The sequence below is a fragment of the Heterodontus francisci genome, chromosome 7 (assembly GCF_036365525.1).
Source record: "Heterodontus francisci isolate sHetFra1 chromosome 7, sHetFra1.hap1, whole genome shotgun sequence".
NCBI classification, from domain to species: domain Eukaryota; kingdom Metazoa; phylum Chordata; class Chondrichthyes; order Heterodontiformes; family Heterodontidae; genus Heterodontus; species Heterodontus francisci.
The window spans coordinates 51,993,066-52,017,904 of NC_090377.1; the positions used below are offsets into that span (position 1 = coordinate 51,993,066).

At 46.1% G+C, this 24,839-nt stretch overlaps 1 protein-coding gene across 1 annotated transcript in view; it reads left to right on the forward strand.

Annotated features, from left to right (window-relative positions):
- lrp2a (low density lipoprotein receptor-related protein 2a) overlaps positions 1 to 24,839 on the forward strand; it is a 418,190-nt gene that overhangs the window by 265,079 nt on the left and 128,272 nt on the right. Inside the window, exons 45-48 of the mRNA XM_068035173.1 lie at positions 9,055 to 9,180; positions 15,251 to 15,370; positions 15,674 to 15,805; positions 19,287 to 19,488. Coding sequence (XP_067891274.1) covers positions 9,055 to 9,180; positions 15,251 to 15,370; positions 15,674 to 15,805; positions 19,287 to 19,488 — 580 coding nt within the window. The remainder of the gene's footprint in view (positions 1 to 9,054; positions 9,181 to 15,250; positions 15,371 to 15,673; positions 15,806 to 19,286; positions 19,489 to 24,839) is intronic.

The window sequence follows — 24,839 nt, forward strand, 5'->3', positions numbered from 1 at the left end:
GTTGAAGGCAGTTGCAAATCTTTTGGCGTTGTCATTTGCATTTACTTTCTGTGCTCCATTATCATTCAGGATTGGGATGTTCATGGAGTCTCCTCCTTCTGTGAGTTGTGTAATTGTCCACCACCATTCAAAATTGGATGTGGCAGAACTGCAGAGCTTTGACTTGATCCATTGGTTGTGAGATTGCTTAGCTGTGACTTTAGTATGCCACCACTGCTTTTTAGCATGCATGTAGTCCTATGCTGTGGCCTCCCAAGGTATGCTATTCTACACTCCTCATAGAACTAGGGTTGACCCCTAGCTTGATGGTATTGGTAGAGTGAGGAATTATGCCGGGATAGGAGGTTACAGATTGTGGTGAAATACAATTCTGCTGTGGCTGATGATAGCCATAGTTCTCCAGCCTTATTATCCACATACAGGGACTCTGCCCATGGAATCAACCTCTACCCTTGAGGAGGCCAGTAAGGCTTCACTCATTTGGCATACTGAAGTGTAAAAGATCCACTCTCCAAGTTTCTTCAACTGTATACCTTGCTCCTCATCCCCTCGCCTTGAACCTGCATCTCTCTCTAGCTTCTATCCCATCTCTCTCCGTGCCCCCTCATACATGAGACCTACCTTCTGCTGTCTTTATCCCATTCCATCTAAACTCCTTCCAACCCAACTTCATCTCCTGCCCCATGCTAGCTGGCAGTGTAAATGGATCCCTCTCCTCAACCAATGTCTCCTCTCTTTTCAAAACTGCCATCATTACCCTTCTTCAAAAAATTCACTCTTAACCGTTCTGGCCTTGCCACCCTAATTTCGATCTCTCTTTCCTCTCCAAAATCTTTGAATGTGTTATCTCCCAAATCCACACTCACCTTTCTCGTAACTTCCTGTTTAAATGTTTGCAGTAAGGTTTCTACTCACTACAACACCATAATTGCCCTAAACAGACACAATTGATATTCTATATGATTATGACCATGGTGAGTTATGCCTCCTCGACCTCTCTGCAGCTCTTGACATGGTCAACCACACTATCCTCTTCCTATAGTTCTCCTCCAATGTCCATCTTGGTGGGACTACCATTGTTTTGTGGCATCTCTTACTTATCTTGAGCATTTACAGTAATGGTTTTCTTCCCACCCCTGTGCTGTTATCTCTAGAGTACCAAAAGATCCTCAGGGATCTATCCTTAGCCCCTCTTCCTCCTCATCTACATTCTGTTCCTTGGCATTGGTTCAATGTCCATATGTGCATTGATAACACTCAGCTCTACCACTCCATTATCTGCATGTTCAACTGAAACTCTCATCCATGCCTTGCTGCCTACCTTGCTGCCTACCAACTGCACTAATCCCATGCTCTCCTATCCAGCATCCCATTCTTTGCCTTTTGTGAACTTCAGCTCATCCAACTCTGCAACTGCCTTCTATCCTCCACTACATCCCTCTGTTGAAATTACAGGCCCAAAGTTATTGGAAGTAAAAGTACAATTGACTGTATTTGTGCAATTCTCCACAGCTCAACCCACAATGTTAAACACATTCACTTCTTTTCAATATCCACATTGTCCTGCCTGCCATTTGCCACAACACCATCATTCTCTGTGAGATGGAAAAAGTCATGAGCAACACCAACCTTGTCATTCATGAAGACTTCGAAAGCCCACCAAGAAAGCGCTTAAAATTGCACCAACCATTTTGGGAAACAGCAGCTATTATTCATACATCTGGGCTGAACTTTTAGGCCATGATGGGGGCAAGGATGGAGGCAGAACTTCATGCCATTGGCCTGTGTGCCAGTTTGCTGGCACCATCCGGCCCCCAGGCTATTTTCCCAGAGGTGGAATTGGGAGGGGGTGGGAGGGGAAATAGCAGGGCTACCTCCCCACAAGTGGAGTGTAGCCAATTAAGGCCCTTTAAAAGCCACTGAATGCCTATTGTCAGAGGCCGACTGGAATTTTCATACCTGCAGAAGCATTGGGGAATAGGCCAGCTGCCTAGGGGTGGCTTCCCAGTGGTAGACCGGGGGACGGTGTTCCCGCCCGGCCTGCCTAGCTTCAGCTGCAGCCACAGGCTGCCTTTTGGTGGAGTTCCCCTTCCACAATGGTGCCTAGTTGCTGAGGGGATTTTATCCTTAACATTTTAAAAAGTTGGAGAGAAGGCTCCTTCATCTTGAGGCTCCTTCTCTCTTACTGATCTGAAAAGGCAGCCTGCTACTTCTTCAGTGTTGGAGGGCCTCCTATGGGCCCTTCAGCCTCAAGAGCCTGCTTGCTGTCCTTAATTGGACACCGAGCCCGCCCTCTGGCCACTAATTGGCCAATGACTGTTTCCCCCATTGTGCAGGTTTCCAAACCTCATTTGACCCTGATGTCAAGATCCCAAAGCCCACAAAGAAAATCCTGCCCTGGTATCAATCCACTATCCGGATGGACAGAATCGTGGGATGCATGCAACATAGAAAATTAACACTGATACAACAGCAGCGGTCCCTGGCTTTGACCTCCCTTGAAGACAGTGGACAGTGCTCAACCGAATACACACACAGCATGGACAATGCGGCCACCTTCATCACGGGCTAGATTTTGTGCAGCCCCGTGAGGCAGCGGGAACACAGCCTCAGGTGGTGGTGGGGTGTAGACCCCGTTGCCAAGTGATCTTTCTGGGACAGGATAGGCTGACAATGGCCTTCCCATCCAGAGACCAACTGAGGCCTTTAAGTGCCCTATTAAGGGCCTCTTCCCACTGTTGCAACACAAGGCGCCCCCTCTGTGGGCTTTGAGGCGGGGTGGCGTCCCTCTACCGGGGACTGTGGGCCATCTGTGGCCAACAGAGGACCCCCACCACGAACAATCTTTCTCCCCGGACCTCCCACATCCTGGACTGCTCAAACACACCCCACCCTCTCACCTCACCTTCCGGACTGGCTCCAGTGACCCCACTTCACCTACCCTTGGTCCGGGATTCCAGTTCTGGGCCTGGGCCTGAGGCCTCTGCAGTACTAGCAGTGGCTACTGCTCCCAGTAGGTCTTGGAGGTGGGATCCCAGTCTTTAAAGGGATGGGGATCCCGGCTCCTGAAACTCTGGCTGGAACTTTATGCCTTTCTGCAGCAGTAGGCTAGGGCGGGGGGTGGGGGGGGTGGGGGGTGGTGGAGGTGGTGGGAGGGTCGTAAAATTGAGTGGGAGGCGGGGGGCCATTCCCGTCACCTACCTGCCCCCGGTGCAATTTTATAAAGGATGGAGAAGGAAAGAAATGGCCTGCCCACCCCAAGCCAATTAAGGCCCTTAAGTGGCCAATTAACTGCCACTTAAGGCCTTTCTACTGCCTCAGTAGATTCAATGTGGACGTTGCAGCACTTCAGGAGACTCGCCTCCCCGCGAGTGGCTCTCTAGCAGAGCAAGACTACACCTTCTTCTGGCAGGGCAGGGATCCTGAAGAACCAAGACAGCATGGAGTGGGCTTCGCCATCAGAAACTCCTTGCTCAGCATGATAGAGCCTCCCTCAAATGGCTCGGAACGCATACTGTCCATCCGACTGCTCACCACCTCTGGTCCAGTACACCTACTCAGCATCTATGCTCCAACACTCTGCTCCCCACATGAAGCTAAAGACCAGTTCTATGAACAACTCCATAACATCATTAGCAGCATCCCCAACACCGAACACCTGTTCCTGCTGGGGGACTTTAATGCCAGGGTTGGGGCCGACCATGACTCATGGCCCTCCTGCCTTGGGCGCTATGGTGTTGGAAGGATGAATGAGAACGGGCAGAGACTGCTTGAGTTGTGTACCTATCATAACCTCTGCATCACCAACTCGTTCTTTCACACTAAACCCTGTCACCAGGTTTCATGGAGGCACCCAAGATCGCGTCATTGGCACCAGCTAGACCTCATTGTCACAAGGCGAGCCGCCTTAAACAGTGTTCAAATCACACGCAGCTTCCACAGTGCGGACTGCGACACCGACCACTCCCTGGTGTGCAGCAAGGTTAGACTCAGACCAAAGAAGTTGCATCATTCCAAGCAGAAGGGCCACCCGCGCATCAACACGAGCAGAATTTCTCACCCACAGCTGTTACAAAAATTTCTAAATTCACTTGTAACAGCCCTTCAAAACACTCCCACAGGGGATGCTGAGACCAAGTGGGCCCACATCAGAGACGCCATCTATGAGTCAGCTTTGACCACCTACGGCAAAAGTGCAAAGAGAAATGCAGACTGGTTTCAATCTCATAATGAAGAGCTGGAACCTGTCATAGCCGCTAAGCGCATTGCACTGTTGAACTACAAGAAAGCCCCCAGCGATTTAACATCCGCAGCACTTAAAGCAGCCAGAAGTACTGCACAAAGAACAGCTAGGCGTTGCGCAAACGACTACTGGCAACACCTATGCAGTCATATTCAGCTGGCCTCAGACACCGGAAACATCAGAGGAATGTATGATGGCATGAAGAGAGCTCTTGGGCCAACCATCAAGAAGATCGCCCCCCTCAAATCTAAATCAGGGGACATAATCACTGACCAACGCAAACAGATGGACCGCTGGGTTGAGCACTACCTAGAACTGTACTCCAGGGAGAATGCTGTCACTGAGACTGCCCTCAATGCAGCCCAGCCTCTACCAGTCATGGATGAGCTGGACATACAGCCAACCAAATCGGAACTCAGTGATGCCATTGATTCTCTAGCCAGCGGAAAAGCCCCTGGGAAGGACAGCATTACCCCTGAAATAATCAAGAGTGCCAAGCCTGCTATACTCTCAGCACTACATGAACTGCTATGCCTGTGCTGGGACGAGGGAGCAGTACCCCAGGACATGCGCGATGCCAACATCATCACCCTCTATAAAAACAAAGGTGACCGCGGTGACTGCAACAACTACCGTGGAATCTCCCTGCTCAGCATAGTGGGGAAAGTCTTTGCTCGAGTCGCTCTGAACAGGCTCCAGAAGCTGGCCGAGCGCGTCTACCCTGAGGCACAGTGTGGCTTTCGTGCAGAGAGATCGACCATTGACATGCTGTTCTCCCTTCGTCAGATACAGGAGAAATGCCGTGAACAACAGATGCCCCTCTACATTGCTTTCATTGATCTCACCAAAGCCTTTGACCTCGTCAGCAGACGTGGTCTCTTCAGACTACTAGAAAAGATCGGATGTCCACCAAAGCTACTAAGTATCATCACCTCATTCCATGACAATATGAAAGGCACAATTCAACATGGTGGCTCCTCATCAGAACCCTTTCCTATCCTGAGTGGTGTGAAACAGGGCTGTGTTCTTGCACCCACACTTTTTGGGATTTTCTTCTCCCTGCTGCTTTCACATGCGTTCAAATCCTCTGAAGAAGGAATTTTTCTCCACACAAGATCAGGGGGCAGGTTGTTCAACCTTGCCCGTCTAAGAGCGAAGTCCAAAGTACGGAAAGTCCTCATCAGAGAACTCCTCTTTGCTGACGATGCTGCTTTAACATCTCACACTGAAGAGTGCCTGCAGAGTCTCATCGACAGGTTTGCGGCTGCCTGCAATGAATTTGGCCTAACCATCAGCCTCAAGAAAACGAACATCATGGGGCAGGACGTCAGAAATGCTCCATCCATCAATATTGGCGACCACGCTCTGGAAGTGGTTCAAGAGTTCACCTACCTAGGCTCAACTATCACCAGTAACCTGTCTCTAGATGCAGAAATCAACAAGCGCATGGGTAAGGCTTCCACTGCTATGTCCAGACTGGCCAAGAGAGTGTGGGAAAATGGCGCACTGACACGGAACACAAAAGTCCGAGTGTATCAGGCCTGTGTCCTCAGTACCTTGCTCTACGGCAGCGAGGCCTGGACAACGTATGCCAGCCAAGAGCGACGTCTCAATTCATTCCATCTTCGCTGCCTTCGGAGAATACTTGGCATCAGGTGGCAGGACTATATCTCCAACACAGAAGTCCTTGAAGCGGCCAACACCCCCAGCTTATACACACTACTGAGTCAGCGGCGCTTGAGATGGCTTGGCCATGTGAGCCGCATGGAAGATGGCAGGATCCCCAAAGACACATTGTACAGCGAGCTCGCCACTGGTATCAGACCCACCGGCCGTCCATGTCTCCGCTATAAAGACGTCTGCAAACGCGACATGAAATCGTGTGACATTGATCACAAGTCGTGGGAGTCAGTTGCCAGCATTCGCCAGAGCTGGCGGGCAGCCATAAAGACAGGGCTAAATTGTGGCGAGTCGAAGAGACTTAGTAGTTGGCAGGAAAAAAGACAGAGGCGCAAGGGGAGAGCCAACTGTGCAACAGCCCCGACAAACAAATTTCTCTGCAGCACCTGTGGAAGAGCCTGTCACTCTAGAATTGGCCTTTATAGCCACTCCAGGCGCTGCTTCACAAACCACTGACCACCTCCAGGCGCGTATCCATTGTCTCTCGAGATAAGGAGGCCCAAAAGAAGAAAGAAGAGAAGAACTGCTGCCACTGGTAGATTACCAGCAGCTGGCAGGAAGCTCCGGACACTCAGGAGGCCGCTCAGTTAAACCTTGCAGGCTGGGGATGGGCCCTCCTGATTGGGCACCCTATGCCCCACAGAAGGCTTTCCCCACCCCCCATGGCCCAACCTCCCCCACTGAACTACATATCCCCCACTCCCCACCTCCCAACCAAACCCCTTGCCTCCATTGTCACCGGCAGACCCCACACACTTACCTTTTTTCTGGGGCCGGTGTCCCTCTTGCTCCTCTCCCTGGCCACCACTCCTGGTGGCGCTGTTGGGACCAAGAGCTGCCAGCCCGCTGATTGGCTGGCAGCTCCTGGAGGCAGGACTTCATGCCTCAGAGGGGCGTATGTTCTGCCGAGCCCAACTAAGGGCCATGTAAAATCATAGTATGGCTCCCAGGCCCAGCAGAGGCGGCTCACCTCTTATTTTTTGGCTGGTGGGTGGGCGCTCCCGCCCAACATAAAATTTGGCCGTTGAATTCAAAAGACTGGAGGATTGCTCCGGCGGGGGACACACACAGAAAAGCCCCACCTTCAGCCAAAGGCCAACCCCATAAGCGGAAGATGAGGGATGACCAGTCATGCTCATGAGTCTCGAACCATGCAGGAGGCACCTTGTTTCTCCACTCGATATCTCAGGCAGCCATCAAATGGATAACCAAACTAGACATGCCATTATAAGCTTTTCCTCTGTCATACAATAGTAATAATAGTAGTCCTGCCTTTCTGATTTAAAAAAAGCTTCAATTTCATTGATATTCTGAGAAAAACCAAGCAGCCTTGATCCTATAGCCAAGCCAACACTTCCAAGTCAATTTTATGACACTCTGTTCTCAGTAAAAGACTCTTAATTTTCCAGTAATAACAATTAATTTTCTATCTGCTTAGTACTTTAATACCAACCATTTACATTCATTTTTGACTCGATATAATGGAAAATTTATTAGGTTAATCCATACATCACTGAATACAACAGTGTTTATATAAAAAGAGGTTTACATTACACATAATTGTACAATCCATGCCAGGAATGGAGTCACAAGAACACAAGAAATAGGAGCAGAAGTAGACCATATCGCCCTTCGAGCCTGCCCCGCCATTCAATACCATCATGGCTGAACTTGGGCTTCAATTCCACTTTCCTGCCTGCTCCCCACATCCCTTGATTCCCTGCGAGACCAAAAATCTATCTATCCCAGCCGTAACTGTATTCAATAATGGAGCATCCACAATCTTCTGGGATAGAGAATTCAAAAGATTCACAACCCTTTGAGTGCAGTAATTTCTCCTCATCTCTGTCTGATTGGCTCCTTATCCTGAGACTGTGTCCCCGTGTTTTAGATTCCCTGACCAGTGGGAACAATTTCTCAGCTCCTACCCTATCAAGCTCTTTCAGAATCTTTTATGTCTCAATTAGATCACCTCTCATTCTTCTAAACTCCAGAGAATATAGGCCCAATTTACTCAGCCTCTCATCATTGGACAACCCTCTCAACCCAGGGACTAATTTAGTAAATCTTTGCTACACTGCCTCCAGTGCAAGTATATCCTTTCTTAAATATGGAGACCAAAACTGCACACAGTATTCCATTTGCCTTCTCACCAAAGCCCTGTAAAATTTTAGTAAGATGTCCTTGTTCCTGTACTCCAATCCCCTTGCAATAAAGGCCAATGTGCCATTTACCTTCCCAATAGCCTGCTGCACCTGTATGCGAACTTTGTGTGTTCCTTGTACGAGTACCCCCAAGTCTCTCTGAACATCAACACTTACCAGTTTTACACCTTTAAAAAAAATTCTGCTTTTCTATTTTTACGACCAAAGTAAACAACTTCACACTTCCCTACATTATACTCCATTTGCCATCTTGTTGCCCACTCACTTAACCTGTCTGTATCTCTTTGCAGCCTCTCTACATCCTCCTCACAGCTTACCTTTCCACCGAGCTTTGTATCATCAGCAACCTTAGATACATTACTCTCTGTCATAAATGTAAAGTGTAAATAGCTGAGGCCCCAGCACTGATCCTTGCGGCACCCCACTATTCATTGCCCGCCAACTTGAAAATGTCCCATTTATACCCACTCTCTGCTTCCTGTCTGTTAACTAATCCTCTATCCACACTAATATATTACTCCCAGCACTACGAGCCCTTATCTTGCCTATTAATTTTTTTGTGTGGCACCTTATCGAATGCCTTTTGAAAATCCAGGTCTACTACATCTACTGGTTCTCCTTTATTTTCCCTACTAGTTACATCCGCAAAAAACACTTAATAAATTCGTCAAACAGGATCTCCCTTTGGTGAATCGTGCAAATTTTATCTTCAGCTGCCATATTGAAGCTTTGAGAAATCAGTTTCTATTTTGAAAGCTTAGTTGCTATTTCTGTTAAATCTATAGGTTAAACCAAAGACAAAAATATTCAGTTATGGCACATATTTGTCATATGGCATTAACACTGCTCAAAGTTCATAAAATCATGTGAACCATATTATACCACACTCCAGCCCATGTGTTATTCTGCGTACAATGTTTTTAAATATATTTTACTAAATTGCGTTTTCCCAAAATTTGTCTGTAGCTGATCGGACCTGCCAGCCTGGCTATGCAAAATGTCAAACAACCAATATCTGTATTCCTCGCACTTACCTCTGTGATGGAGATAATGATTGTGGTGATCTGAGTGATGAGAGCTCCACCCATTGTGGTACGTACTTTGTATCACCTTCAGATACTGTAACTATACACAGTGTACTTTCCGCTCAGATTGTTGGTTCATACCCTGCAGTTTGAACTTTTGATGCATTAATGTTTTGGTTAACTTGTGTAAAAACTGTATTAATCATGTAAAAAAATTAATATCATAAAATGAATCTTACATTTAATTAGTACTATGCTAATAGAAATTAGTAATGATTAAATGCAAGTTTTTGTATCATTTCGGTGCAAAAAGCTACTATTCTCATATGAGACTTAAATGCTGGGTCTTGTGTCTAATTAGTACTTTAACACTATCAATTTAATTTCATCTTCAATGCACAGCTTGCAACAGGCTAAAGAGTACATTGCAGGATGTAATGCAGTCTTTAATACAATAAAAGTGTACATTGCTTAAAAGCTCAAATGTTTGTACAGTATAAACAATATGTAAATGTTTTTCAATCTAATCTTTGCCAGCTTTCAAAGGTTTGCAAGATATTTGTATGAAGTATAGTTCATTTACTACAATATACAAGGCATTATAAACCATAGGGTAATGGCACAGGGAATGTGATCTTTACATATATGGGCCAGACTTTAGTGAGCCCGTTTAGAGGGGGAATGGAGGCGTGGGGGAGCCGGAGAATAGCGATGGATGTATTCACCCAGAAATCCAATGTCGTGGATTTAGTCAGAGGCAGGAAAGCACCACTCTGAAGCAACGGGATTGTCATTCGAATTGCTGAACAGTTAGTTTTAATACATTTGCATGCAATTGATTGTGATTCAATGGGGGGCTTGGAATTAAGTTGACGGTGGGTGGCTCTCATATGCCTTCAAATTCCTAGCTGTTGAAAACTGGCAGCACCAAAGCAAGTCCTCAGTGCCACGAGAGGAAGGCAGCCATGAACAGTATTGGATATGGGAAGAAGGGAGATGGAAGGCCATCGTTGGTCGCCAGTGCTATGCGTTCTGCATGGGTGGGCTTGGTCTCGAGTGATTGGACAGGTGGATATACAGCTGGGTGAGGGTTGGATGGTCATACAGCTGGGTGAAAGAACATAGGAACGTAGGAGCAGGAGTAGGCCATTCGGCCCCTCGAGCATGCTCCGCTACTCAACTAGATTATGCTGATCTTCTACCTCAAAGCCAATTTCCTGCACTATCCCCATATTCTTTGACATATTTATCTAGAAATCTATCTCTCTCTGTCTTGAACATACTCAATGACTGAACCTCCATAGCCCTCTGGGGTAGAGAATTCCACAGAGTCACCACCTTCTAAGTGAAAAAATTCTTCCTCATCTCAGTACTAAATGGCCTACCTCTTATTCTGAGACTGTGCCCCCTAGTTATAAAACTCCCCAGCCAGGGAAAACATCCTTCCTGCATTTACCCTGTCAAGCCCTGTAAGAATTTTGTATGCTTCAATAAGCTCATTCTTCTAAACTCTGGAGAATACAAGCCCAGTCTCCTCAATCTCTCCTCTAAGGACAATCCTGCCATTCCCAGGGATCAGTCTGGTGACCCTTCGTTGTACTCCCTCTATGGCAAGTATATTCTTCGTTAGGTAAGGAGACCAAAACTGTACACAATATCCCAGGTGTGGTCTCACCAAGGCTCTATACAATTGCAGCAAGACTTCTTTACACATGTTCTCAAATCCTCTTGCAGTAAAGGCCATCATACCATTTGCCTTCTTAATTGCTTGCTCCACCTGCATGTTAGCTTTCAGTAACTTATGTTCAAGAACACCAGGTCCCTTTGTACATCTACACTTCCCAATCTTTCACCATTTAAGAAATACTCTGCATTTCTGTTTTCCTACCAAAGTTGATAACTTCATATTTTTCCACATTATATTCCATCTGCCATGTTCTTGTCCACTCATTTAGCCTGTCTTACACCCCCCCCCCCCACCCACCCCGAAGCCTCTTTGCATCGTCCTCAAAACACACTAGTTTTGTGTCAACAGCAAACTTGGAAATATTACATTTGGTCCTCACATCCAAGTCATTGATATGGATTGTGAACAACTGGGGCCCAAGCACTGATCCTTGCTGTACCCCATTAGTCATATCCTGCCAACCTGAGAATGACCCGTTATTCCTTCTCTCTTGTTTTCTGTCTGTTAACCAATTCTCAATCCTTGACAGTATATTAACCCAATTCCATGTGCTCTAATTTTGCTTACTAACATCCTGTTAGTGGGACCTTATTGAAAACCTTCTGAAAATCCAAATGCACCATATCCACTGGTTCCCCCTTATCTATTCTGTCAGTTACATACTCAAACTCCAACAGGTTTGTCACACATGATTTCCCTTTCATAAATCCATGTTGACTCTGCCCAATCCTACCATTATTTTCTAAATGTCCCATTATAGCTTTATAATAGATTCTGGCATTTTGCCTAGTACTGATGTCAGGCTAACAGCTCTGTAGTTCTCTGTTTTCTTACTCCCTTCTTTCTTAAATAGTGGGGTTACATTTGCTACCTTCCAATCTATAGAATTTTGGAAGATGATCACCAATGTATCCATTATCTCTACAGCCACCTCTTTCAACACTCTGGGATGTAGTTCACACTCTGGGAAAGGGTTGGCAATCAATAAGGGTGGCCACTGAGGACCATCAGTGTGTAAACCTAGAGGAGTAACAAAGGCAAGGATGCCAGGGCAACTTTGTCTCTGCAAGAACAGTGCTCTGGAGGCTTACTGATCACTTGGCATGGGTCTCATACACCCTGTCTTTGTGGACCCCTGTGGTGTGATGCAGCACCACTGATGGAGGGAAGGCCAGAGGCAAGAGACAGTCTTATACTTACCCACTTCTGGCCACTATGCTTGCCTTTCAGAGTGAAAGCAATAAAAACTTACCTTAAAGCATTCAGTCTGTCACCTCCTTTCTGTTAGGGCTCTGTGCCTAGCACTCAAATAACACATGTGCTCTGGTACATCAGAGGCGCTTACCAAAGGAGGGCTGAACCTAAACTGGCAGCCCACTATGGGAGAAGGGTGAAGTCAGCAACTCCCAATTAAGACATGATGGAATTAGCATTTTCCACAATGAATGTTAAAGTGACTAAACTTTATAGCAGAATACAAATGGAAAATTGCAAGCACCTGTGAAACCCCAAGTGTCCCTAGATGGGTTTCTTTCAACACGTTTCCAAGTTCTTCTACGTGGTGTAACCCCTGAGTTAGCAGCTGGGCTGGAGACTGGCTGATCACGTTGCCCTTTTGTCCAGGATGACTTCGGCAGCCATCCTCTGGCTGCCTGAGGCCTGGAGGACCCCTGCTGCCTGAGAGTTTCCTCCACTGGCGCAGGACTCTCCTCAGACATTGCTGCTACTGGAGCTGGGCTCACTGGCCAAGGGGCTGAGGAGCGGCTGTCCACATTCAGAGTGCCCTGAGGGGAGCCCCCAGATGTGGAGCTCAGCCTCTCATCGCTTACAAGGCTCACTTGAACCTTCCTGCTCACCAGAAAAGGACAAGGACCTGGAGAAGACTGCAAGGGCCTGGTTCTTCTCTCACCTTGCCACTGCTGCATTGAGCTCACAGCCAAGGCGATGATATGCAGGTCTGCGCATATTTGTGGGATTTGGCTCTCCATGAGGGTCGCCAACTTCTCGATGGAGGAAGCCATGCACTCACATGTCTGAGACATAGCAGCACTCATGGTTTGGATGGACTCCTCCATTGACTCATGCCTGCGCATGGCCTCTGGCACCTCTGCCAGATGTTGCCTTACCTCGCTCTGCAACTCCAGCATGCCCTGTGCTGTTGATACCAGAAGCCCGTTATCAGCCTGGTGCTCAGCATGGGCCTGGACACCCACAGTCCTCTGACTATCATAGTCTTCGGCTGCCTCAGCCTCAGCCAGCGGCTCAGGTGTACTGTGGTGCTCTCACCAGCTTGTGAATCTGAGTATAAAGCCGAGTGCAAACTCAGTGCACTGGTGGAAGGTGCAGGAGATTCATGGGATGATGCATCCTCTGACTGCTTGTCCTCAGATGTTGACTGCTGTCCTCCTTTGGATTGAGTCTCCTGTGGTCACTGACTTGCATGGGAGAACAAAAATATGCATTTGTTAGGCATTGCAGAACTTGCTATGATATCCATGTATTATGAGGCTCCAGAAGTGTACTGGATGGCGACAGAAGACAATCCTCACTCTCTTATGTGGAGACTCCAGTTTCACGATCCGCGATTGAGCATCTGCCCTGGGTCCCTGCCAATTCACGTGCTTCATTCTCAGCTACTGAAAGAGACCGTATGTCAGCAATACCTCCGGCAGTTTGCAAGATCTCCCTGTTATTATGGGCCTGCTTGTCATTCAAGTGGACAGAGAGAATTAGTCATACTTAACAGGAAGAATGACAGGACAGGTGTGCTAGTGGCAGCCCCTTGTTCCCTCTGGGGCTTTCCTATGTTGCTCCTCCCCATGTCAGCTCTCAGGGAGGCAATGGGGGTATTCTGTGAAAGAAGGTGGCCTGTGGCTGAGATGCTGCCATACATTTGGCAGGATGTGGTTGATGACTAACTCCCTTTGCCACCACCTTTGTGGTGCCTCCCTTACCATGTCACACATCCTGTCACATAGTCACATGCAATTCCCAAAAAGGAGAATGGTATGGAGCTACTCACCTTGGCAGACTGAACTCGGTTGTTGACTCTCTTCCTGCACTAGACCCATGATCGGGGGTGAGGGGGTGATCTCCACGGCTGCTTACCTCCTCTGCGATCTCCATCCAGACTTGCTTGGTCAGGCGGGAGGACCTCTTGCCATCACTGACTGAGGAGCTCCACCCTTTCCCTTGCAACCTGGAGGGGAATCTCAAGGGAGGCATCGCTAAACCGTGGGGCCACCCAATGTCTTGCCTAAGCCATACTGCGCTTTCCTTGACAGAAGGGTGGGGGTCCAGGAGTCACTGCAGCACCAGTCTCAGCGGCAAACAACGAATGACTCAAAGACTGCAATGAAAGCAGAACTGGCAGGAATTTAAATATGGCGCCATGGTTGGAAGGCATCTGACACCACATTCAGCGCCTCAAATCCCACTCCTGTTAAATAATTGGCCGCCCACTGCGTGATTGCAGTGGACTGTCCACACACGTGCTAAGCGGCGATAGCACTCACTTCCAAGTCTGCTGCCAGAAGCCTCGACACAAACACGAAATGCAGCCCATGGTTTTTGGTTTTTGCCCTCCATACCATGCAAAACAAAAGGCACTACATCGGCAAATCTTTTCTTACACAACAGTGCATGTTTCTAATAAGATTGAGATTTTAGTGAGGTGTTTAAAATCATGAAGGATTTTGATAAATTAAACAGGAAAAGCTATTTTTACAGCATAGTGCATCACAAAGAGGGCAAAGTTCAGCTCACTGCAAGAGCAAAGGGAAAGTTTGGAAAAATACTTTTACCCAGATGATTTTAGGACATGGAATGTCCTACCAGATACTATGGCAGAAGTACAATCTATGATAGTTTTTAGAAGGCAATTGGGAAATATTTGGGGGAAAAATTAAATGGGTATGGGAAAGGGCAGTGAAATGGAACTAAGCAAAAACTTTTTCAGAGAGCAAACACAGGTACAAATAGGCATAATGGCTTCCAGCTGTTTGGGAAAATATTATGATTTTGTGGATATGCACTCTTGGCTTTGCCACCTTTTATTCTTCTAGTATTACAAATAACTTCTCAATGGTAATTAGGGAGGGGCAAAATATGCTGGCCTAGCCAGCAACACCCATATCCCACGAACGAATAAAAAAACTGCTCTCAGTGAAAGGATAGCAACCTGAAAAATAGTATTCCTGTTCCCTAACAAATATTTTTACAAAGCTGAGACCATGCCACTTCTAAATGCCAGTTAAATGGGTTTCACAAGATGTAATAATCTGTTTTCTTATTTCTCATCATCAATTACCAATATGCCCATCTCTATGCAAACCCCCATTCCTTACAATCTCTTGACCAATAAAATAAGGAACGCATTAAATAAAGTTCTCTCCCCAGTTGCAGGTTTTAGTTTGCTGATGTAAATTTTAACTTTTTGACACACATTTAGCCACTGGAACTTGTGCAGAGAATGAATTCCGCTGCTCGTCTGGACGTTGTATCCCAGCACACTGGTACTGTGATAGTGGAATGGACTGTGCTGATGGGTCTGATGAACCAACTACTTGTAGTAAGTATGCTGCATTATTGAATACTAATTGAATAACTGACATTACCTGACTTTGTACCTTGTATTTATTTTCTTTTATTAACTTCCACAAGAAATATCCACAAAGAACAGTAGGAACATGTGTGTGTGGCTATGACTGGAACACATGTGAATAAGGAAGGCATTCAACAACTTTTCTCACCGTGTTTCATTTAACAAACTGACTTAGAAAATGTTCAATCAAATTTTAATGTCTAATTCATTGTGACTCCAAAGACTGTATACATTTACATTTTACTGTGTTGTCTACTGTTATCTTTCTAGTTCCCACAGAACGCACTTGTTCAGGTCAACAGTTCAAGTGCGATGATGGCAGATGTATCCCCTCAACCTGGATCTGTGATGGTGACAATGACTGCGGAGACATGAGTGATGAAGATCAAAGACATAGTTGTAGTAGGTATCACCAACAGAATAATTGCACTCTATTACTATATACCTCATTAACAAACTCTGTTTCTGTTGGTTCTTTGTAGATGAGCAATATATCATTTTTTGATGAAATATTAAACTCCTCAGTACATATATTAACCAACTGATTCAATTTCTCACAAATTACATGCATCCAGAATAGTTGAGAGAGAGAATAGTTGTGTCCTATATTTCATGTTGCAGGTTGATCTTGGACATGTGATCTAAAGCATGTTGCTCCCCACATTTATATCTTAATACTGCAGGCAATCTTCCTGTAAACCATGTTCAAGGTACCTATCTCCAGCAACAATTCCAAAGAGCTCATAGACTACTTTGTCACTAAGATTGAGACATATCCATTCAGTTGGCTCTGCTGTGCACCACCTTGCCCAACAAGCTAAACCTTGCCCCAGCCTCCCCCTGCCCTAGCCCTGATCCCACATCCTTCTCTAGTTTCTCTCCGATCTCCCCACAAGGCTTCTCAGAGCTCATCTTATCCATGAGACCCTGTTGACCCCATTCCCACTAAAATGCTGACCAACGAACTGACCTTTCTGGCCCCATGCTAACTGACATAGATTGCCTCTTAGGAATTACTGACCCTTTCAAAATACCCACCATCACTCCGACCTCAAAAACCCTCTCTCAACCCCTCTATCCCTGAAAACTACCAGCCCAACTCCAACCTCTCTTTCCTTTCTAAAATCCGTGAATATTTTATCGTATCCCAAATCCATGCTACCTTTCTTGAAACTCTCAAATTAGGTTTCCACTCTGCCGCAGCACTGAAATTGCCCTAATCAAAGTCACAAATTATTTGGTTGTAGTGCATTTTCTTGCCTTACCTGCCTCACCTTCTCTGCAGCTTTTGACACATTAAATTTCAGCATCCTCCTCTGCTTCTTCTCTGTTGTCCTGCTCCATTTGATTAGAGTTGAGAAGCAAAAAGGGTATGATCACGTTACCAGGGGTATTCTATGGACCTCCAAAGAGTGAAAGAGATAGCAGCAAATCTGCAGGGACATCACAGATATGCAAGAACTATAAAGTGATCATATTGCGGGAATTTAATTACCTAAATATCAGTGGAGATTGTGTAGAGTAAAGGCTGGAGGAATTTCTGAAATGTGCTCAGGAGAACTTCCTTGGCCAGTATGTTCTCGGTCCAACTCGGAAGGAGGCATTGCAGGATCGGGTGCTGGGGAATGAGGTGGGCCAAGTGGACCAAGTGTCTGTGTGGGAACACATGGGGAAGAGTGATCATTGTATCATAAGTTTCAGATTAGTAATGGAGAAGAGCAAGGAATAATCTAAAGTAGAATTTCTAAATTGCAAGAGGGCTAACTTCAATGGGATGAGAGGGGATCTAGCCAGGGTAAAATGGAACCAAAGTTTGACAGGAAAAACTGTTACATAACATGGGTGATCATTAAGGAAAATATGTTTCAGGTCGAGGCTAGGTAGATTCCAACAAGAGGGAAAGGCAGGGGAACCAAAGCCAGGGCTCCTTGAATACAGCTACAAGACTGGCATCTCCCTGACAATATGGAAAATTGCCCAGGTATGCCCTGTCCACAAAGAGCAGGACAAATCCAATCGGCCGATTACTGCCCCATCAGTCTATTCTCAATCATCAGCAAAGTGATAGAAGGTGTTGTCGACAGTACTATCAAGCGGCACTTACATAGCAATAACCTGCTCACCGTTGCTCAGTTTGGGTTCTGCCAGAGTCTTTTAACTCCTGACCTCAGTACAGCCTTGGCCCAAACATGGACAAAAGAGACAAATTCAAGAGGTGAGGTGAGAGTGACTGCCCTTGACATCAAGGCAGCATTTGACTGATTGTGGCACCAAGGATAGACATATGGATGAAAATGGAATAGTGTAGGTCAGATGGTTTCACAGGTCGGCGCAACATCGATGGCCGAAGGGCCTGTACTGCGCTGTAATGTTCTAATGTTCTAATGTTCTAAAGGAGCCCTAGCAAAATTGAAGTCAATGGGAAGCAGGGGCGATACTGTCCATTGGTTGGAGTCATACCTAGAATTAGGGAAGATGGATGTGGTTATTGGAGGCCAATCCTCTCAGCTGCAGGTCATTGCTACAGGAATTTCTCAGGGTAGTGTCCAAGGCCCAAGCATCTTCAGCTGCTTCATCAATGTCTTTCCTTTCATCATAATCTCAGAAGTGGGGATATTTCCTGATGATTGCACAGTATTCAATACCATTCATGACTCCTTAGCTATTGAAGTCATCTGTGTCGATATGCAGCAAGACCTGGACAATGCTCAGGCTTGGTAGGCTGATAAGTGGCAAGTGCCAGGCAATTACCATCTCCAACAAGAGAGAATCTAACCATCTCCCCTTGATATTCAATGGTATTGCCATTGCTGAAATCCCCACCATCAACATCTTGGGGGTTACCATTGACCAGAAACTGAACTGGACCAGCCATATAAATGCTGTGGCTATAAAAACAGGTCAGAGGTTGGGAATTCTGTGGTGAGTAACCCACCACCTGACTCCCCAAAGCCTGTCCATCGTCTACAAGGCGATGGAATACTGTCCTATTTCCTGGATGGGTGCAGCTCCAAGAATATTCAAGTAGCTCACCACCATCCAGGACAAAGCAGCCACATGGTCGGCACCCCATCCACCATCTGCAACACTCACTCCCTTCACCACCGATGCACAGTGGCAGCAGTGTGTACCATATACAAAATGCACTGCAGCAACTCGCCACACCTCCTTCAACAGCATCTTCCAAACTTACAACCTCTACCACCGAGAAGGACAAGGACAATAGATGCATGGGAATGCCAGCACCTTCAAGTTCCCCTCCAAGTCGCATGCCATCCTGACTTGGAAATATATCCTTCACAGTTGCTGGGTCAAAAACCTGGAACTCCCTTCCTAACAGCAATGTGGGTGTACCTACACCAGATGGACTGCAGTAGTTCAAGAAGGCGGCTCACCACCACCTTCTCAAGGGCAATTAGGGCTAGACAACAAATGCTGGCCTTGCTGGCAATGCTCACATCCCATTAAGAATCAAAAAAAAAGGATGACGAAAGAGATAGAGAATATGATGAAAAAAAATTAGGCTCTATTATGCATGTCAGGAGAATACTTCAAGCGAGTACCAGGTCAAATACAGTAAGTTGAGAGGGGAAGTGAAGAGAAAAATAAGGCTGACAAAGAGAGAATATGAGAATGGAATGGCAGTTAACATAAACGATAACCCAAAAATCTTCTCCCAGCATTTAAATAGTAAGTGGGTAGTAAGAGGCAGGGTGGGATCTATTAGGGACAAAGAAGGTGATATATGTACCTTAACACAGACTCAGGCCAATTTCTTCAGGTCAATGTTGGGTATCTGAAACTCTTGCAGTACATTGTTAAATTTGCTGATTAAATAACAGCTAACTGAACATCTCATTTACTTCAACGTGTTTTGTTTCAGCAAACCGTACCTGCAGTGCTACAGACTTTACATGTGTAAACAGCCATCCTCCCCAGAGAAGGTGCATCCCTAGGACATGGGTTTGTGATGGAGATTCTGACTGTTCTGATGCATTAGATGAACATCAGAATTGCACTAGGAAATCCTGCAGTGTGACAGAATTCACATGTGACAATGGCCTATGTGTTAGGAGCTCATACAGGTTTGTTGCTAGCAAAGACCTTGTGTATTTTTCTCATTAATGATGTGTAATTTTTCTGAGAACGTTTTGGGGAACCAAAGGAAGAAATGTTTACAATGTCATGAAAATCCCTACAACCGATCATTTAATTTTTTAAACAAAGTTGATGAATTGTGGCACAAAGCATACTTGGGGCCAGAAAGTCATTATCTTTTACTTCCATTTTATTTATCATCTCTTTATCAATTTGCTTTGTCTACCCACTGGTAGATCAAAGGTGCAGCCTGGCATAAATTTTTTTAATAGATTCTGTTGGAGTGATTTGTGGTACTGCAGTAATCTGAACTTCCTAACCCCACTTCCTCTAACGTGTTTATAACAGAGGGGATTCGGAAGATAAGATTAAGCCCTGTATTTCCCCTTTTTGGGAGGCCTTTTGTTTTGCATTTGTAATTGTTCCACAGTTTCATTGTACCATTTCTATCTCTCAGAAATAGTGTGGATGCAAACTATTCACCCTTTCCAGAAAGCAAGTAACAAGTTGCTGTCCCAGCAGCTGTAGTGGCAGAGTGTAGAACTCCCAACAAAGAAGGGTGGTACTTTGGATTCTAGATTTGACTGCTCTTGATACTACCTGCACTCAACAGACAGGTTTTTCCACACATCAGCCAGATTTCACAATCTCGTATACATATCAAATACTCATATTTCATGATTAAATGAAATGTTGCAGCGTCATTGTCCCTTCCATTTGCTAGTTCTTGGAAAAGTTTCTTTTTAGCTATGAAATGGTGGTGCGCAGTTATTGAATGCAGCTTTCATCCTTTAGTTACATTAGTGGAAAAACCATAATAATATAGAAGCAACTGCCCAGTTTTGGAAAAGATGGGAATAATGGCCTGGATTTTGTGGCCAGCGACAAAGGAATGGTGCTGACTGTTCATCTCGGGAAAAGCTGCCCGCAAAGTCTGGAGTTCAGACTTTCACTTTTCCAATGTCAGTTTGAGTTTGGTATCTTCTACAAGGGATCTGTGGTGTCCTGGAATAGGGAAGGCATATAGATATCAAGAAATATGGGGATAGTGCGGGCAAATGGCCCTGAGGCAGAAGATCAGCCCTGATCTAGTTGAATGGTGGAGCAGGCTCGAGGGGCCGAATGGCCTATTCCTGCTTCTATTTCCTATATTTCAATGTTCCTAACATGGATACTGATCCACCAATCAGATTGAAGTATTTTTAGAGTTGACAAAGCAGGAGGTAAAAAACAGGAAATATAAATTTTATCTAAATTATTATGCAGAAAGCAAAATAGAGATTGGAACTTACACATGCGGTTAAGAGAGAAGTTTAAATATAAAACGACAAACTTGAAAATAACATTTTTACTTTCAAAAAAATCTGCAACATATTGGGGCGAATTTTACAGCCTCCCCGACTCTGGGAGTTGTGGCCGGGAGTGCTGGAAAATGCTGCCAACAGAGGCCTGCCACAGGCCTCGATGCCGGGAAGGCCCGGCCCGAAATTGCCATCAGTGGCGAAGCCTCATGGCAGCCCCCCTGCCGCTCGGCGACGGGAGCAGGAAATGTAAGGGCTCAAAGCCCTTTAAAAATGGCTTCAGGGCCAGCGCAATGGTGCCTAACGCCATTTCCGGGGACACACTGCCCGCACCCTGCACATCATCGGGGGGGGGGGGGTGGGTCCACTGGCCATTTAAATGAGCTGCCACGTTTAATATCGTGGTGGCTCCATGACGGGCGGTCTGAACGAGCAGACCGCCATAGTTTACGGCCGCTGCCGATCACCGCGGCAGTAACATAAATTTCAGCCCATTATTTCTTTGAGGAACTAAGACTCCATACTCGTAAAACAATTTTTTTGGGACCAGAGAGGTTGTTCATCAGTAATTATGACTTGGTACACCATTAAAAACTCAGCTACTCCTGATTGAATAAGGCTTAACTTTTTCATCAGTCTTTAGAATGAGAGTAGTGAGTAATTAGTTTAGGTTCATACTTAACAGTGATTTCAGTGCTGAGCTTTTCAACAAAGACTGCAACAGCACACCCTACAGGGAGCAGGGTATCTCTCCGAGTAACTTCTGGATTTCTGCATTTATGCTCATGTATGAAGACTAGAAATTGCTGTCAGTTTTACACAGTAATAACCAGGACCTCTGACCGTCTTGTCATTATTACTACTGCAAATTCTGTGCCAATGTGGAAATATTAATTAAGCAATTTTGAATGTGAACTTGGAACACTGTGCGCACTAATATATTGCATAAGAGATAGTTACATTTTAATCAGATCAATCTGAATTTTGACACAATTCAGACTTTTCAGATTGTTATTTCTCTTTAAAATGGTGGCTGGAATTTTACGGCCCCCAACGAGCAGGCTGGTGGTTGGGGGGTGTAAAATTGAATGGGAGGCGGTGAGGCACCTTCCTGCCCCCACTGCAATTTTATGTGGGGTAGCGGCAGCAAGAAATGGCCCGTCCACCCCAGGCAATCAAGGCCCTTAAGTGGCCAATTAACTGCCACGTAAGGGCCTCCTCACATCAATGCAGGAATTTTACCTCAGGCAGGCGGACAGCAAAGTCCCCAAGAACACTGCCAGGTAAAACCTGGTGGCCTTCTTGCGGGCTGGTGGGGTCACCTCCTGATCGGCCATCCTTTGCCCCATGGAGGTCCACCCTTGAAGCTCCAACAGCCCCCACTGCACAACACTAACCCCCGCAACCCACAACAATCGATCTCCCCTTACCGCGGCTCGGCCGATTGTCCTTGGCGAGGCCCCAAAATCGTACCTTTGTTCTGGGGCCGTCCTTCCTCTATCTTCCAGTCTTAGATAGGACAATTTTAGGGCAGGGAACAGGAGGCAGAAAATTAGCAAGTGATTCTGAAAGACGGAAGAAGCAAAGGTTAAAAAGTGTGGAATTTGGCAGTGTTAAAGGATATTTATTTCGTTAAATGCAATGAGTATAGTAAATAAAGCCACTGAGCTGAGTGCACAGATAGACACATGGCAACACAATAACATTGCTACAACGGAAACTTGGCTTAAAGAGAGGCAAGAATGGCAACTCAAGATCCCTGGATATAGAGTTTTCAGGTGGGATAGAGAGGGAGATAAAAAAAGGAGGGGGTGTAGCATTATTAGTTAAGGAATCAATAACAGCTTTGAGGAGGGATGATATGCTAAATGAATCATCAAATGAGGCCATATGGATGGAGTCCAGAAATAAAAAAGGGGCAGCCACACTACTCGGAGTGTACTATCTTCTTCTTCTTCTTCTTTGGCCTCCTTGTCTCGAGAGACAATGGGTAAGTGCCTGGAGGTGGTCAGTGGATTGTGAAGCAGCGCCTGGAGTGGCTATAAAGGCCAATTCTAGAGTGACAGACTCTTCCACAGGTGCTACAGATAAAATTGGTTGTTGGGGCTGTTACACAGTTGGCTCTCCCCTTGCGCTTCTGTCTTTTTTCCTACCAACTGCTAAGTCTCTTCGACTCGCCACACTTTAGCCCCACCTTTATGGCTGCCTGCCAGTTCTGGCGATCGCTGGCAACTGACTCTCATGACTTGTGATCAATGTCACAGGACTTCATGTCGCGTTTGCAGACGTCTTTAAAGTGGAAACATGGACAGCCGGTGGGTCTGACGAGCTCGCTGTACGAAGTGTCCTTGGGGATCCTGCCATCTTCCATGCGGCTCACATGGCCAAGCCATCTCAAGTGGGCGGCACAGTGGTGCAGTGGTTAGCACCGCAGCCTCACAGCTCCAGCGACCCGGGTTCAATTCTGGGTGCTGCCTGTATGGAGTTTGCAAGTTCTCCCTGTGTCTGCGTGGGTTTTCTCCGGGTGCTCCGGTTTCCTCCCACAAGCCAAAGACTTGCAGGTTGATAGGTAAATTGGCCATTATAAATTGCCCCTAGTATAGGTAGGTAGGGAAATATAGGGACAGGTGGGGATGCGGTAGGAATATGGGATTAGTGTAGGATTAGTATAAAATGGGTGGTTGATGGTCGGCACAGACTCGGTGGGCCAAAGGGCCTGTTTCAGTGCTGTATCTCTCTCTCTCTCTCTCAGTGCCGCTGGCTCAGTAGGGTGTATATGCTGGGGATGTTGGCTGCCTCGAGGACTTCTGTGTTGGAGATAAGGTCCTGCCACCTGATGCCAGGGATTCTCCGGCGAAGATGGAATGAATTGAGACGTCGCTCTTGGCTGACATACATTGTCCAGGCCTCGCTGCTGTAGAGCAAGGTACTGAGGACACAGGCTTGATACACTCGGAGTTTTGTGTTCCGTGTCAGTGCGCCATTTTCCCACACTCTCTTGGCCAGTCTGGACATAGCAGTGGAAGCCTTTCCCATGCGCTTGTTGATTTCTGCATCGAGAGACAGGTTACTGGTAATAGTTGAGCCTAGGTAGGTGAACTCTTGAACCACTTCCAGAGCGTGGTCGCCGATATTGATGGAAGGAGCATTTCTGACGTACTGTCCCATGATGTTCGTTTTCTTGAGGCTGATGGTTAGGCCAAATTCGTTGCAGGCAGCCGCAATCCAGTTGATGAGTCTCTGCAGACACTCTTCAATGTGAGATGTTAATGCAGCATCGTCAGCAAAGAGGAGTTCCCTGATGAGGACTTTCCGTACTTTGGTCTTCACTCTTAGACGGGCAAGGTTGAACAACCTGCCACCTGATCTTATGTACTATAGACCCCCAAATAGTGAGAAGGAGGTAGAAGAACAAATATGTAGGCAAATTTCTGAGTGCAAAAACTATAGGGCAATAATAGTTGGGGATTTCAACTACCCCAACATCAACTGGGATACAAACAGTTTGAAGGGCACAGAGGAGACAAAATTCTTGAACTGTGCTCAAGAGAACTTTTTTAGCCAGTACGTAACAAGCCCAAAGAGAGGGGGTACAATTCTAGATTTAGTCTTCGGTAATGAAGCTGGGCAAGTGGAGGAAGTAACAGCGGGTGACCATTTTGGAGATAGTGACCATAATTCAGTAAGGTTTAGCATAATCATGGAAAAGGACAAAGATAAAACAGGACTAAAAGTTCTAAATTGGGGGAAAGCAAATTTTAAGAAACTGAGAGGTGACTTGGCAAAAGTCGGCTGGATACAGGATTCAAACTACTTGAAGAAAAATTAGTGGCAAACCAGTGGGAGGCAACTACAAGATACTACAGTCATGTGCCCACTAAGATAAAGGTGGTACTGCTAAATCTAGAGCCCCCTGGTTATCTAGAGGCTTACGGCGTAAATTAAAGCAGAAAAAGAAAGCTTATGACGATCACAAAAATCTTAACACTTTAGAAAGCCTAGAGGAGTATAGAAAGTGCAGGGGTGAAGCAAAACTA